At 47.7% G+C, this 17,170-nt stretch overlaps 1 protein-coding gene across 2 annotated transcripts; it reads right to left on the bottom strand.

Annotated features, from left to right (window-relative positions):
• On the bottom strand, nucleotides 1–4,475 carry Slc51b (SLC51 subunit beta). 2 transcript variants are annotated; one of them, XM_090358190.1, is made up of 3 exons: nucleotides 4,270–4,475; nucleotides 3,256–3,346; nucleotides 1–498 (listed from the first exon to the last, which is right to left on the bottom strand). In XM_090358190.1, the coding sequence occupies exons 1-3, from the start codon at nucleotides 4,364–4,366 to the stop codon at nucleotides 291–293; spliced, it is 396 nt and encodes a 131-aa protein (XP_090214316.1). In that variant the 5' UTR covers nucleotides 4,367–4,475; the 3' UTR covers nucleotides 1–290. The 2 variants fall into 2 exon arrangements, with proteins under 2 accessions (XP_090214316.1, XP_090214315.1); XM_090358189.1 differs by having other exon boundaries at nucleotides 1–501.
• Nucleotides 4,476–17,170: the final 12,695 nt, after the last annotated feature.

Below are 17,170 nucleotides of genomic sequence, written 5' to 3' on the forward strand. Positions count from 1 at the left end.
TTCCAGCCACCCAGAAGCATTTTAATAAAAGCTTTAAAAAAAAAAAATAATCGTAACCAAACTGTCGTTTGCTTGCAGCCCTTCTTTGTGTCTGCTACTGAAAGCACTGGGCGGCTAGGAGAGCCCATCACCTCGAGGGCCTTGACCACGCATGCGCGGCTGGCGTCGTCTCGTGCGCATGCGCGGCTGGCGTCTCCTGCGAGGCTGACCGGCGGCGCATGCGTGACCGGCGGCGCATGCGCGGCCGGCGCCACGTGCGCGGCTGGCGATGCGCACGCGCAGGGCTGTCCCTAGCTCTCGCTTTCTGAGGCCTCGGGAAGCAGCGCCAGGGCGACGTCTCTCTCTTCTACCTCGCACGTTCCCACCTGGACCAGGTTTGACTTTTCCAAGATCAAGGTCTCTCTTAGGTCGTGTAGGCTGCTCTTTGGTTTGGCTCCAGAATCACCCAGCTGTAGGACTTCCGGTGCTCCTTTGTCTCGTGGCTGCCTCTTTCCTTGTCTGCTGGGGGGGGAGGAGGGATGGTGATGGAGGACTTCTGAGGAAACTGAGGCAGCGCTGGGCTGACCCTCGTGGTGGGGAGGGGATGGGGTGGTAGTTTGGGAGTTGTTGAAGCCCGAAGCGACGGTGGTTTAACCCTACCGAGCCTGAAGCAGCTGGTGGCTCAGGCCTGTCTGTCACCCTAGCTACTCAGGAGGCTGAGATCTGAGAGGATCAAAGTTCAAAGCCAGCCCCGCACAGGTAAAGTCCACGAGACTCTTTATTTCCAGTGAACCACCCGGAAACCAGAAGTGGAGCTGTGACGCAAGTGATAGAACACCAGCCTTGTGTACAAAAGTTCAGGGACAGTGCCTAGGCCCTGAGTTCAAGCCCCAGGACAGTCCCACCCCCACCCCCCAAAAAGAAGTCCTGGATTTGCAGACAGCCTGTGTGTGCAGGTCAGTGTTGTTTCCAGAGACGAAACCTGCTCTCTGTTAGGTTCTCCTGGAGAAATGGCCCTTCTCCCTTGTCTCTCTCTCTCTTGCACCCTGGAAATTCCTCCCAGCACCCATCATCCTGGTGACTGGCATGTCTGGGGGTAGTGGAAGCCCCCCCACCCCAGACTGAGCTATTTTCCCCATCCTCTGAAGTCACCTCCACTTCTGCTGTGGCCATATCTCCTCCCCCTATATAATCTCTCTCCTCCCACCATAGTGCCTCTTGCTCCATCCATCTTGTGCAGCTGGAGGTGTGCTCTTCCCCCCCCCCCCCCAATAAACCCTCTTCTTTTGAAAGGCGGTGGAGTTTTCCTTTCAGCAAGCCCTACACTTTTTAGGTGGACCATGTAAGGGATTGGGCTGGGAAGGGGCTTCCTGACAAGATCGGAGGAGTGAGGCCACCTCATCCCCCTTTTATTTATTTATTTTTTTGTTTAACAGTACTGGGAGGTTGAATTCAGAGTTTCATGCTTGCTAGAAAGATGCTTTACCACCTGAGCCATGCCTCCATCTCTTTTAGTGTTTTGCTTTATTTTTCAGATAAGATCTTGAATTTTTCCTGAGTACCACCCTGGACCACAAAAATCCTTCTACCCACTCTGCCTGTGTAGCTAGAATTACAGGTCTGTGTCAGGAGTACCCAGCTTATTTTTTTCTTTTGAGATCAAGTCTTGACAACTTTTTTTTTCTAGCTGATCTCAAACCTCAGTCCTTACTGTCTCTACCTCCTGAGTAGCTGGGATTATATGCATGAACGACCACCCATGCCCTGCTTAGGCCACAGCCAGCACTGCTGCTGCTGCTGCCGCCCCCTCTTCCTCTTCTCTCCTCCTTCCCCCTCTTCCCGCTCCCCCTCCCCCCTCCTCCTTTTTTTGTGCTGGTCCTGAGGCTTTAACTCATCACCTGGGTGCTGCCCCTGAACTTTTTGCTCAAAGTTAGCACTTGACTCATAGCTTCACTTTTGGTGATTAATTGGAAATAAGAATGTCACAGAGCCAGGCATGATGGCTCATGCCTGTAATCCTAGCTACTCAGGAGGCTGAGATCTGAGGATCAAGGTCCAAAGCCAGCCTGGGCACAAAAGGACCTGAGACTCTTATGTCCAGTTAATCTCTAGAAAATGGGAAGTGGGGCTTGACTCAAGGGTAGGATGGTACCCTTGAGCTGAAGAGCTCAGGGACAGTGTCCAGGCCCAGTTCAAGCCCCATGCCCCCCCCACAAAAAAAAAAGAATGTCACAGAGTTTCCTGAGCAGGCTGGCTTTAAACAATGATTGTGCGATTACCTGAATGGCTATTACCCAGTAAGATCATGCTTGCTTGCTTGCCTGCCTGCCTGCCTGCCTGCTTTCCTTCCTGCCTGCTTTCTTTCCTGCCTTCCTTTCTTTTTTTTGGGGGGGGGGGAGGGTCATGGGGCTTGAACTCTGGGCCTGGGCATTGTTCCTGAACCCTTCAGCTCAAGGCTAGTGCTCTACCACTTGAGCCACAGTGCCACTTGGAGATAAGAGTCATGGCTTTTAGTGTACACACTGGCTTTGAACCACAGTCCTCAGAGCTCAGCCTCCTGAGTAGCTAAGGTTATAGGCATGAGCCACCAGCACCGGCTCCAAGGCCCTTTTCCTAATGGCTACGTTATCATTCTGGCTTGTTGGCCAGGCCAGAGGGCAGTAATCTGGGGCTGCTGTTGTCCTGTCAGGTTTTCATAGCTTTGGCTTTCTAAGATTTTTGTGTGTGTGTGTGTGCCAGTTCTGGGGCTTGAACTCTCTCAGGATGCTCACCCAGAGCTTCTTTTTGCACCAGGCTAGCGCTCTAGCACTCTACCACTTAAGTCAGATTTTTGGGGGAGTAATTTAACGGAGATAAGAGTTTTGTGACTTTCATGGGCTGGCTTTGAGCGGTGATTATGAGCTACTGGCACTTGGCTCTTGAAGTCAGTCTGTCTTTCTTTCTTTCTTTTTCTTTCTCAGTTCTGGGGTTTGAATGCAGGGCCTGAGCACTGTCCTTTGGCCTTCTCAAGGCTAGAACGCTATCACTTGAACCACAGCACCACTTCTAGCTTTTTCTATGTATGTGGTACCAAGCAATCAAACCTGGGTCTTCGTGCATGCTAGGCAAGCACGCTACCACTAGACCACATTCCCAGCCCTTCTCAAAGACTCATAAGACTACAATTTATTGTTCCAAAATGTATACAGCCAAAAGCCCTAAGTGAGCTCATCCTAGATTTCCTTCTGGGAAAGTAGAACCCCTGCCCCTCAGACCCCGCCCAGCCCAGCTCCTCACCTGTGTGCCCGGATGTTCCTTACCAGAAGGAATGTGCTAATCACCACCACCAAGGCTGCCAGGACAAGCATAGAATAGTTCCAAGGAGACGCTGAGGAAGAACAAGAGACAGAGCCGTGAGGAGAGGCCAGATACTTACACATTGATTAGGGCCTGAGTTGCATCTCGGCTCATAGACCAATGGCGACCTTCATCAGAACAAAAATGAGTCCCTTGTAATGGAGAACTTCCACTCTAACGAGCAGGAGGTATGACGCCCCGGGCACAGAGAACAGTGCACTGCAGTTGACAGTAAGTGTGGGAAAAGCCACGTACCCGGCGGCTCATGCCTACATCCTGGCTACTCAGGAGGATGAGGTTTGAAGTTTTGAAGCTAGCCTGGGCAGAAAAGTCTGATGGAGTGCAGTTCCACTTAACCGATAAAAATGCTTCCCTGCAGGCTGGGCTCACATGGGGTGTGAGCCAGCTGCGAGAAAAATAAACAGGAAACCCGACCAAATTCGCCAGTGGAGAGATGCGTATGTTTCATTCTCCTGGGCGAGCAGCTCTGAGAAGGGAGCCTGGCATTCAGCTGGAGTTGCAGAAATACTTCATAATGAGTAACCGAGGGCCCAGCCCCTGTGGATAGCTAGATGTACAGCCTGAGTTGTGACTGTCTTCTTTTTGCTTGACCTCTGGGCCTAAGCACTGCTCCTGAGCTCTTCAGCTCAAGGCTAGCAGCACTCTGTCACCTGAGCCACAGCACCACTTCTGGTTTTCTGGTGGTTCACTGGAGATAGGAGGCTCACAGACTTTAGTGCCTGGGCTGGCTTTGAACCACGATCCTCAGATCTCATCTCCTGAGTAGCTAGGATTATAGGTGCCAAGCCACTGGCACCCAGCTGTCTGTCTTCCTCTCTCTCATGCTGTCCCATGTGGTAGAAGAGACCATGCTGGGGTGTCAGCCAAGCCGCCCTTTGTGTCCACCATCTACCTGAGATCCCCTCCCCTCTGCATCAGTCCCCAACCACTTACCATCTTCTACACGAAAAAACCAAACCATCTCTTCCAGCACCTCCTGGGACACCTTAGTGTCAGCTGCAGCTGCCACAGCCTCGTCTATGTGCTCCATTTTCCTGCCTCTGGTTGGGGTATGTGGCTGGCCCTAGGTCTTTGGCCCCTTGGCCCCAGCTGCCTTCCTATTCTTCTAGGTCCCAGACTCGAGCAGACAAGCCCAGAAGAGCCCTGCAAACAAAGGGAAGGGAAGATGATCTGATGCATCCCTTCTCATCGAAGCAAAACCATCTATTTTCTAGTCCAAGGTTTTAGGGTTACAGCAACCTGTACCCCATAGCAGGTTCAGTCTGGAGAGACATGGGAATAACAGTGTGTGTGTGTGTGTGTGTGTGTGTGTGTGTGTGTGTGTGTGTGTGCCAGGTCAAAACCTGGGCATTGTCTCTGTTTTCTCAAGGCTGGCATTCTACCAGTTAGGCTACATCTCTATTTCTGGCCTTTTAACATTTAATTGGAGGTAAGAGTCTCATCGACTTTCCTGCCTGCGCTGGTAACCAATCTTGATTCTCAGATCTCAGCTTCCTGAGTTGTGTGTGTGTGTGTGTGTGGAGGGGGTAACTGGGGCTTGAACTCAACAGCCTTATGCTCTTGCTCACCCAAGAACATGGGATAGAGCTTTTTGCAGCATGCCTGTCTCTTCCCTCTAGCCATCTTTGAGTGTATGCCAGGAGAAAGACTTGGGTAGCTGCCTGTGATTGGCCAAGGCCTTGGGTATGAGAATTTGCTAGAGAACAGGCTGAGAGCTGTGGCTTGTAGAGGTGGGCTGGGAAAGCTGGACGGCCTCGGAGCCTGTCCCTGGCTCAGTCCTCATTCCCAGCTCAGTGCTGCTCCTCGCACTTGTGTTGACTTTTAATAAAGAACCAAGTTTTCCAGCACAAGCTGCGTGTCAGGAGTTCATGCTTACAATCCTAGCCACTGGTAACCAGCTGACAGATGTATTTCTTTTTTCTTATTTTCTTTTATGCCAGTCTTGGGGCTTGAACTCAGGGTCTGAGCAGTGTTCCTGAGCTTCATTTTTTGCTGAACATTTCTGGCCTTTTCTGTTTATGTGGTACCAAGGAATGGAACCTAGGGCTTCATGTATGCCAGGCAAACACTCTACTACTAAGCCAGGTTCCCAGCCCAACAAATGTATTTCTTAAAGCAGTGTACCAGTGGCTCATGCCTGTAATCCTAGCTACTGAAGAGGCTAACATCGGAGAATCACAGTTTGAAGCCAGCCTAGACACGAAAGTCACCGTGAGACACTTACCTCCAATGAACCACTCAAAACACAGGAGTGGCACTGTGGCTCAGTTGGTAGAGTGCTGTCCTTGAGCACAAAGAGGCTCAGAAACAGCAGCTAGGCACTGAGTTCAAGCCCAGCAACCAGCAAAAAAAAAAAAAGCTAATATGCGCATTTTTTAATTTCAGCATGTGATCAATGTGAGTATTATTGCGATATTTTCGACTTTTACGATCAGGTCTTTGAAATGGGGTACAAACGTTATGCTTACTGTCTATATCAGTTCTCATTTAGCCACATTTTAGGGTCTTGTGATCACTTGGCTTGCTTTCTCACCTGGTGCTCTATCACTTCAGCTGTGCCTCCAGCCTGGCTTTTGACCAGCTAATTGGAGATAGAGCCTTATTATTATTTATTGTTAATATTATCTTGCAATAGTTGTATGACCTGTTCAACATGTCAGTAGACGAGTACAGAACATCTTGATCAATCTCACCCCTTCCCTTCTTCTCCCCATCTCTCCCAACCTCACCTGTTCCTCAAGTCATCTGGCTCTGTTTTCACATCTGTTCATTGGATATCATGATTGCGTTCCCCCACCCCTCCTTTCTTCATTCATCTTCCTGCCCTCCCCTTAGACCCAACCCTGATGAGACAGAACATGGAGGTGGGCGTCTTGTGGACTGCCACGGCTGGCGTCATGCTTCGCTCCTCCAGATCTCAGCCTCCTGAATAGGTAGATTTATAGGTATGAGCTATTGATGTACTGCATAGTTATGGTTTTGATATAAGACAACAGTGGGAGACTGAAAGACCAGAATGATATCTGAGAAAAAACAAAAAACAACTCACATACACAAGGGAACTTAAAACATAGTAGCCCTCAAGGGGCGGGGAGTGTGGCCTAGTGGTAGAGTGCTTGCCTAGCATGCACAAAGCCCTGGGTTCAATTCCTTGATACCACAGGAACAGAAAAAGCCAAAAGACGTGCTGTGGCTCAAAGTGGTAGAGCTCTAGCCTTGAGAAAGTTCAAGGACAGTGCCCAGACACTGAGTTCAAGCCCCAGGACTGGCAAAAACAAAATAACAATAACAACAAAAACATAGTAGCTCTGCCAACTCTTGGAGAAAGGAGACATTTAGTAGATAGTTTGGAGAAAAGAGCCTCATTATGTAGAAAAACTAACAGAGTGTGGATAACTAACAGCTTGTACAAAACGGCTTCCCCATGGATCAAAGGTCTAGGTATTAAAGAAGTGTAAAGTTAACAGGAAGAAACACCAGACACATTCAAATAGCATTGATAAGATTTTTCATGTAAAATAAGGCCCTCTGTTGTTGAGCCCCACCTCTACTTCTGGTTCTTTGGTGGTTCAGTTTACGTCAGACTCTCACAGACATTGCTCCCTGGGCTGGCTTTGAACCTGAATCCTCAGATCTCAGCCTCCTGAGTAGCTAGGATTCTAGGTGTGAACCACTGGCTTCTGGCTAGCCTTACATCTTACTTTTTTGTTGGTTTTGGGCTTGAACTCAGGGCCTGAGCTTTTTCTCTCAAGTCTTGTGCTCTACCACTTTGAGCTACAGCGCCACTTCTGGTTTTCTGGTAATTAATTGGAGATAAGAGTCATATGGGGGCCAGGAGTTTGGCCTAGTGGTAGAGTGCTTGCCTCGCATGCACGAAGACCCGGGTTTGATTCCTCAGGACCACATACATAGAAAAAAGTTGGAAGTCATGCTGAGGCTCAAGTGGTAGAGCTCTTGCCTTGAGAAAGTCCAAGGACAGTGCTCAGGCCCTGAGCTCAAGCCCCACAACTGGTAAAAAAAAAAAAAAAAAAAAAAAAAAAGAGTCATATGGACTTTCTTTCCCCAGCTGCCTTCAAACCTGGATCCTCAAATCTCAGCCTCCTGAGTAGCTAGAATTACAGGTGTGAGCTCCAGCACCCGCTACAGCTTACATTTTGAACAGATTATAATCGAAATGGGAGTGGGGAGGCATCCCTGAGACACCTGGAAACACTCACCTTGAGCCTGGGTTCGTGGGTGTTCCGTGGATTGACCGTCACAGGCACACAGGAGCGTGCACCTGGCTTCTCCCCAGGACAGCACAGCTGTCGCCTGGGGCTGCTTGTGGAAGCTGTGTCTGCCGGTCCAGCTAGTGACTTTACCTTCCTCCACGCCCAGGCCTGTACTGCGCCTGTGGGTGACTGACCTCTTGACTGAATGATGACAGATGGGTGGAAACACAGGGTGTGGGGGGGTGACATAGGGTGCTCTGTGCTCTGTCTCCACAGGGGGTGGAGCGGGGAGCTCCAGGATGCGATTTCTTAGGGTTATCAATGGTTAACCATGAGGCTGGACCGAGGCTGGCCTTTTACAGTCAGTGCATGCTCATCGTGAAGTTCATAGCGGTGTCATGCGGACTCCTTGAAAGAACTATAAAATCCTATCTATGGAGGGGAGGCTATGGAGTCCCGGGGACCCATGTGGAATCCCCAGGGAGGAGCCAGGACGAAGGTTCCCCTCTGATAGTCTCTTGGTCCTAGGCTGACTGACTTCTCCCTTCCTCCCTCCCTCCCTCCCTCCCTTCCTCCCTCCCTCCCTCCCTTCCTCCCTCCCTCCCTCCCTCCCTTCCTTTCTTCTTCTTTTTTTTTTTTTTTTTTGCCAGTTCTAGGGCTTGAACTCAGGGTCTGAGCACTGTCCTTGGGCTTTTTCCTCAAGGCTAGCACTCTGCCACTTGAGCCTCATACATATGTGGTACCGAGCAATCGGACCCGGGTCTTCGTGCATGGTAGGCAAGCACTCTACCGCTAAACCAAACTCCCGGCCCCCTTCCTTTTCATTCTTGGTGCTAGTGGGATTTGAACTCAGGGCCGCACACTGGCAAGGCAGGTACTGTACTGCTTACAGTATCCTCAAGTCCTTTTGGCTTGAAGTTATTCGTTAGACAGAACCGTACATTCTTGTCCTAGACTGGCCTGGATCATGATCCTCTCATCGCCCATTCCTAAGAACTGGGATGACACCGGATGTGTCACCACACCCAGCTTGTTTCCTTGAGGCAGAGTCTCAACTTAAGTTTTTGGGTGTGTTTGTTTGTTTTGTTTTGTCGCAGTTAGCCATCAAGGTGAGTTTCCCTACATGTTGGCCCATCTTCAAAGCAGTGCTGCCCTGGCCCCAAGGCCCTAAATCTGCTCCTCAGAAACTTGTAACCAGTCTCTCCTAGTAGAGGAGATGCTTGACTCCTAGCGGGAAGGGCTCGTCCCTGGCCGACTGTTGGAAAGGCACTGACAGGTACAGCTCATGGCAAAAACGCTCCCCTGTCTCAGGGCAGGTCGGCTGGCCAGAAAGCAGCCTGGCCTGTGGAAGGGCAGGACTTGTCCCAGCCATTGGATTGCTGGGAGACGGGCCCTGGCAGCCTGGGCAAGGGGTTCCCAGCCAGCAATCAGCAAAGGAAGAAGCACAGTTGGGGAGCTACCTAAGAACTGGAGGAAGGCGTTGTGCTCCCCAGAGGGCCTCCTTCATGCTTCCCTGTGGGCTTTTGTTTTGTTTGTGCCAATATTGTGGATTAAACTCAGGGCCGAGGCACTTACTAACCCTTAGCCTTTTCACTCAAGGCTGCACTCTACTTACTTGAGCCATAGTACTACTTCTGGTTTTATGTGTGTGTGTGTGTGTGTGTGTGTGATTTAATGTAGATAAGGGACTCGGGGACTTTCCTGTCTGAGATGGCTTTGAACCGAGATCCTAAGATCTCAGCCTCCTGAGTAGCTAGGATTACAGGCGTGAGTCAACCAGCACCTCCCATCTAAAGAATTCATTTTTATGTGAAACCTAGAAGGAGAATGGGGTTGTGACTTAAGTGGTATAACACCTACTTAGAAAGCTCAAGTCTCTGAGTCGAAACCCCAGCACTTCCAAAAAGCAAAACAAAGTCCAGTTGGGGGAAAACCAGGTAGTGGAACTTGAGGAAAATTTTAGAAAAGGTAGAAAATTAAATCTAAAATAGTTGAGGATTAAATCATACTTACTTGATTCCTTTTTTTTTGTTTTTTTGCCTATCCTGGGACTCAAACTCAGAGCCTGGGCACTGTCCTTGAGCTTTTCTCAAGGCTAGAGCTGTACCATTTGAGCTACAGCACCACTTCTGGATTTTTTTCTATGTATGTGGTACTGAGGATTCAAACCCAGTCTTCGTGCATGCTAGGCAAGCACTAGGCCACACTCCCAACCTCTGAGATGGGATCTTGTTTGTTTTGTTTTTCTCAAATATGGGCTGGCCTTGAGCTCTGATCCTCCAAGTCTTTACCTCTAGAGTAAATGGGAATACGTCTTGATCTTCAATAGGGTGGTTGAGAGGCAGAGTGGGTATCCAAATGGAAGCCCTTTTTACACTGAAGTGAAATGATCTCAGTTTACAAATGGAGATATATATATATATATATACATACATATCTTGAAGAAGCATTTTAGGAATATTTGTCAAGTACAGGAAGTTCAGAATGGGGGATGAGGTTAATAAAGTATGTACTTTCCCCACTCTCTACCTCTCTTCATTCTCCACTTCAGTTCCTTTCATTTTATCCTGGCACTGAAACTTCTGAGGCCATTGACCCCAATTTATCATCGTTACTTTTATGACTTTGACCCCTTAGTGCTAGTTAAAGTGTAATGAGTATCTTCTTTAGTCCCATGCTAAATCAGAGTCCAAAAGTAGACTGTTTCCCCGCCCCCCCCACCCCTTGGTTGTATGATGTCCTAAAGTTTAATCATTCTCAAATACAACACTCTTGCCCTAGCCTATATTGAAGATGATTCACTTAATGCTGTGTCTCAGGAATGCTAAAGATCTGGTAAGTTTGGGTGCTGTTAAGTGATCAGCACTTCTCGGGTTCCATAGTCTACAAACAAAGAAGCAATCTTGGACTGTCTCTGTGGGGTGTAAGGCAGGCACCAGAGCTTGGGAACATGCTCTGAATAATCGGGCTATGGCATTTGAGTTTGTTAACCTTTTATTACACTCATGCTATGAGCGGGAAGGTCTTATCTTAGCCTCAGCTTAGAAATTCCCTTTCAGTAAGGCGTAAGGAATCATTGCTACACCTGATTGATTTGTTTTTTCTTTTTTCTTTTTCTTTTTCTTTTTTTTTTTTGCCAGTCCTGGGCTTGAGCTCAGGGCCTCAGCACTGTCCTTGGGCTTTCTCAAGGCTAGAGCTCTACCACTTGAGCCTCAGCACCACTTCCGGCTTTTTTCTATGTATGTGGTACCGAGGAATCGAACCCGGGTCTTCATGCATGCTAGGCAAGCACTTTAACCACTAGGCCAAACTCCTGGCCCCTGTTTTTTCTTTTTTCAAAAGTAGCATTCCAGGACTGGAAACATGGCTTTGTGATAGAGTGCTTGTATGGCATACATGAAACCCTGGGCTGGATTCCTCAAGACCACATACATAGAAAAAAAACGGAAATGGGGGCCAGGAGTTTGGCCTAGTGGTTAAAGTGCTTGCCTAGCATGCATGAAGACCCGGGTTCGATTCCTCGGTACCACATACATAGAAAAAAGCCGGAAGTGGTGCTGAGGCTCAAGTGGTAGAGCTCTAGCCTTGAGAAAGTCCAAGGACAGTGTTCAGGCCCTGAGCTCAAGCCCAGGACTGGCAAAAAAACAAAACAAAACAAAAACAAACAGAAATGGCACTGTGGCTTAAGAGGTAGAGAGCTAGCCTTAAGAAGTTCAAGAACTTTGGGCTGGGAGTTTGGCCTAGTGGTAGAGTGCTTGCCTAGCATGCACGAAGACCCGGGTTCGATTCCTTGGTACCACATACATGGCAAAAAGCCGGAAGTGGTGCTGAGGCCTTGAGAAAGTCCAAGGACAGTGCTCAGGCCCTGAGCCCAAGCCCAGGACTGGCAAAAAAAAAAAAAAAAGAAGTTCAAGAACAGTGCCCAAAGCCCTGAGTTCAAGCCCCATGACTGGGAAAAGTAGATAAATAAATAATTAGCATTCTAAACTCTTTCCTGGCCTCCCAATTTGGCCTCAGTTCTCTATATTTCCGTTTGTGTGTGTGTGTGTGTGTGTGTGTGTGTGTGTATACATATATATGTACACATACATATGTACACACACATATATATACATATATGTGTGTGTACGTATACATATATATGTACACATACATATGTACACACACACACACACACACATATATATGTATATATATGATGGTGTGACTTTCATTTCTGCTTGTGCTAACATATGATGAATGCTAGAGGTGGAAGTGACAGGGAAGCAACAGGGTGACCCCTAAGATAACAGCTATCAGAACCCAAAAAGGCCATAGCCAAAATGGCCATCCTTAGCAGCACAAGGTTGTCATCACAATTTGGAGGGAGATCCCATTTCATTTTTCCCATATTCTGAGTTAAATTATTAAGTAGGACTTTGGCCTAGTGATAGAGTGCTTGCCTAGCATGCACGAAGATCGGGGTTAATACATAGAAAACTGGAAATGGTGCTATGTCCCTTGACAAAACTCAAGGGCAGTGCTCAGGCCCTGAGGTTAAGCCTGAGGACTGGCCAAAAATAAAAAAAAAAAAAGTTATTAAGCAGAGACATCATCCTTCCAATGTAACAGAGCCCTGAATAATTTGTCTATCCCAACAAAAGAAACACCAGTCAATACCAAGTTTTATTCCTTTAGACAAAATGCATCTTGCTACAGAACAGTTGCTAAAATCATGTACACAATGGAAACAAACATTCGTGATGGACTGTAAATTCAGGGTTTCATAGTTAATTCATTCGCTAAGATTGCATCTTCTTGGTGACTAATTTCTTTTTTTTTTTTAAAGATGCTTTTAGTTTATTTATTCAAAGCCATCCTTCTGTATTCTTTTTTTTTTTTTTTTGCCAGTCCTGGGCTTGAGCTCAGGGTCTGAGCACTGTCCTTGGACTTTCTTAAGGCTAGAGCTCTACCACTTGAGCCTCAGCACCACTTATGGCTTTTTTCTATGTATGTGGTACCGAGGAATCGAACCCGGGTCTTCATGCATGCTAAGCAAGCACTTTAACCACTGGGCCGAACTCCGGCCCCATTGGTGACTAATTTCATCCTGAGTTACATTTTTGTTCCCTTTTCTGTGATAGCAAGTCCAAATATATTTTGTGATAGGATATTTTGTACAGAAGAGCCTTCCTTGGTACAAAAACAAGTTTTATTCATGGTAATCATGGCCAGTGGAAGCCATATATTTGAAGTACTGGTAAATTCTGATTCAGAAGCCAAATGTGCATTGAACTTTTTTTTTCCTGTTAGAATACTGTCTCCGGGGTATCTTTTCTATATTTTAGAGCAAAAGCTTGATGATATCATACTGGATATTATCTCTCTAAGATTGATCCAATATGTTTGTCCAAGACCCCTCAAGTTTTTTCTGAATAAATAGTTGAACTCCATCTTTCTACCAACAGACAGGTCCCATTTCTGAATTGTTACATATCACTAGCAGTATGAATAAGTGCCATCATCACTACAAAGACATTGCACCAATTTCAAACATCCTTTGACTTCTTTTTTGTCAGTCCTGGGACTTGAATTCTGGGCCCAGGCGCTGTCCCTAGCTCAAGATTAGCACTCTACCATTTTGAGCCACAGTGCCACTTCTGGTTTTCTGGTGGTTAACTGGAGATAAGTCTGTCCTGGATGCTGGGTGCAGTGGCTCATGCTTGTAATCCTAGCTACTTAAGTGATAGGCGGATCAAGGTTTAAAGCCAGCCTGGGCACAAAAGGACCTGAGATTTTTATCTCTAACCTCTAGAAAACAGGAATTGGGGCTTGGCTCAACTGTTGGGTGGTAGCCTAGAGCTGAAGAGCTCAGGGACAGTGCCCAGGCTGAGATCAAGCCCTAAGACTCACCAGAACAAAACAACAACAACAAAAAAAACCCCAGAGTGTCACGGTGCCAGCTCAGGCACTGCAAAGCCCAGAAACTCTTATCTCTAGTTAATCACTAGAAAATGGGAAGTGGGCCTGTGGCTCAAGGGTAGGGGGTAGCCTTGAGCTGAAGAGCTCAGAGACAGCACTTAAGCCCAGAGGTCAAGCCCAATGACCCACAAAACCAATCTCATGGACTTTCATGCCCGGGCTGGCTTTGAACCATGATCCTCACATCTCAGCCTCCTGAGTAGCTAGGATTACAAATGTGAGCCACAACGTCACTTCTGGTTCTCTGGTGGTTAATTGGAGATAAAGAGTCTAATGGACTTTAGCGCCCAGGATCACATTGAACCCTTTTATTTCCAATTAAAGCAACAGAGAGATTAATAGAAATAGGCTTTTTTTGTTTTTGTTTTTGTTTTTTTTGCCAGTCCTGGGCTTGAGCTCAGGGCCTGAGCACTGTCCTTGGACTTTCTCAAGGCTAGAGCTCTACCACTTGAGCCTCAGCACCACTTCTGACTTTTTTCTATATGTGTGGTACAGAAGAATCGAACCCGGGTCTTCGCGTGCATGCTAGGCAAGCACTCTACCACTAGGCCAAACTCCCAGCCCTTTTAACTTTGATTCTTAATAAGTTCTAGGTTAACTGCTGCTTAAAAACTATTTCTAGGGCTGGCTTTGAACCTTGATCCTCAGATCTCAGACTCCCAAGTAGCGAGGATAACAAGTGTGATCCACCTGCCCGGCTCCCTGAGCTTTTTTGCTCAAGTTAGTGCTCTAACACTTTGAGCCACAGTGCCACTTCCGGTTTTCTGGTGGTTAGTTGGAGATGAGTGTCACAAACTTACCTGCCTGGGCTGACTTTGAACTGTGATCCTCATCTCTCAGCCTCCTGAGTAGCTAGGATTATATGCAGAAGCTACCAGCTCCTGGCATGTTTCTCTGTCTCTGTCTCTCATCCTCTCTCCCTCTCTGTTTCTCCCCCCAACCTCCCACCTTTAGGCAGGCCCTCTACCACTTGAACCAAGTCTCCAGGCCTTCAGTTTTTCTTTTAAAGGACATCCAGTCCTGTGGTCTCCTGGTGGGGGAGTCTATTATCACTTGGTATTTGTGTATCTTCTGATAAAAATTGGGGGAGTGGGCATGGCCTCATAGCCTTGGTTTTCAAAGCCACTGGGCAAACTAGAGAGACACCTGCGCTGAGACCATATAGGGCCGAAGCAGCTCAGTCAGGAGACTTTGCCTGCCACTGTCTTATCCTGGAAAGACTGATGAACAGTGCCCTCTCGTGGACTTCCAGAGCATCCACAGAGAAGGTTCTACAGTTCAGTCCCGTCTGACTGCAGAACTAACTGCTTTCCCAAAGGTTTCAACTGGCCCTGGACAGGTGTGTGGCAGACCTTTCCCTGGCCACCAGTGGCATTTTTTCCCAGGCTAGAAGCCGTTCTTGTGAACTCAGGCCTGGGGCACTTTACCAACCAGTGCTCGGACCATCTTCTGCCCTTGATTCATCTTCCCCAGGGGTCTGGCTGTTCTCCAAAGACCCCTAATTTTGCTCTGCCTTTTTTGGTATCAATTTTGGGGTTGAACTCAGGACCTAGACACAGTCTCTTAACTTTTCCCTCAAGGCTAGCACTCGACTACTTGAGCCACAGCTCCATTTCCAGTTCTTTGCTGGTTAATTGGAGGTCAGAATCTCACAGACTTTCTTGTTGAGGCTGGCTTTGAACCACCATCTGTAAATCTCAGCCTCCTCAGTAGCTTTTTATGGCATGAAGCCCCTTCAGATTCAGGGTGGGAGTCCTCATTTTCTCTATGAGCCTATGCCAGAGGCAATGCCTGCAACTGGGCTAATCCCCAACCCATACCTCTAACACACTATGAAGGGTTTTATTTACAAATTATTATTATTATTACTATTTGTGGGGGAGGTCACAAGGCTTGAACTCAGCCTGAGTGCTGTCCCTGAGCTCTTCAGCGCTTGGCTACTACCTTATCCTTGAGCCAAGCCCCACTTCTCCTTTTCTAGAGGTTAACTGGAGATATGAGTCTCAGGTCCTTTTGTGCCTGGGCTGGCTTTGAACCTTGATCCTCAGATCTCAGCCTCCTGAGTAGCTAGGATTACAGGCATGAGCCACCATGCCAAAACTTACTAATTTTTTTTTTTTTTGCCAGTCCTGGGACTTGAACTCTGGGCCTGAGTGCTGTCCTTGAGCTTCTTTGGCTCAAAGCTAGTGCTGTACCACTTGAGCCACAGCGCCACTTATGGCTTTTTCTGAGTAGTATATTGGAGATAAAAGTCTCACAGACTTTCCTACCTGGACTGGCTTCAAACTGCTATCCTTAGATCTCAGCCTCCTGAGTAAGTAAGATTACAGGTGTGAATCACCAGTGCCTGGTCTCACTATGTAGGTTTAAATAGTTTCATTTTTAATATTATACAGAACTCCAACATCATGCTTAGCCTTTGCTTGTTTGTTTTTGGTACTAGGATTTGAATTCAGGACCTGATGTTTGCTCTGTTTGCTTACTCATGGATGGTCCGCTACCACTTGAACCATGCTTCCAGTCCATCCTTTTGCTGGTTAGAGATAGAGTCTCATGGACTTTTATGCCTGTGCTGACTTTGAACCTGGATCCTCTAACTCTTAGCTTCTTGAGAAGCTAGGTTTACAGATGTGAGCCATCTACACCTGGCTATGTTTTGGCTTTTTCTGTGTATGTGGTACTGAGAAATTGGACCCAGGGCTTCATGTGTGCTAGGTAAGCACTCTACCACTAGGCCACCTTTCCAGCCCTAGAAAGTAATTCCGTAGAGAAAACAATATGTTAACCTAACCAAAGGTGGGGCATGATCTGAAGATACTGTGAAGAGTTTGAAGAGGCAGAGCTGCACAGGAGAACTGGACTACTGAAAATTAAACATCACTAAGCCTGACACCATGGCTCACGCCTGTCATCCTAGCCACTCAGGAGGCTGACATCTGAGGATCACAATTTGAAGCCAGTCCAGGTAGGAAAGTCTGTGAGGCTCTTATCTCCACTCACTGAAAAGCTGAAAGTGGAGCTGAGGCTCCAGTGGTAGACAGCCAAGGGAGAGTACCTAGGCCCTGAGTTCAAGCCCCAGTACTGGCACCAATCCCCCTCTCCATCCCCCCCCCAAAAAAACAACTGGACCAGGACAGAACTTGATTTAAAAAGGGGGACATGGGCTTAGGGGTCCATGTGACATTTCTCACTTGTGCTCAGATGAGCAGGAGCATTGAAACGCCTGCTTCTGTTTTTTCTATTTAGCATACAGTTGTCAAGGACTGACTGCACACATTAGAAAAACGGAGTCAGTGGCGCCAAGCTCAGGGGAGCAACTCAGGTCTCCATCGTGAGGAGGACAGGATTGAGCCTGCCGCTGAGGAATGGATACCCTTTAGAGAAGAGGATATATGAGAACTCTAGCTAGGAAGCATGGCCTGTACAAGGTATCCGGTAAGGCTGTGCAGAGAAAGACTGGTCGCAGCATTAGTGGATTTAAGATGGCATGAGGAAGAAGCCAGTGAGAAAGCTAGAATAGAACCTGTGGCACCCCTAGACAAGAGCACACTCACGTGACTGCACGCAAGGAGGTCACTGTATAGGCCTTGGGGACATGAGCTGCAAGGTCTTCTGGGACAATTTTCCCTGCTCACTTTTCATGCAGTACCTGAGGGGGTGGG

Source organism: Megascapheus bottae, chromosome 25 (assembly GCF_031878675.1).
Source record: "Megascapheus bottae isolate mThoBot1 chromosome 25, mThoBot2.hap1, whole genome shotgun sequence".
Taxonomy (NCBI): Eukaryota; Metazoa; Chordata; class Mammalia; order Rodentia; family Geomyidae; genus Megascapheus; species Megascapheus bottae.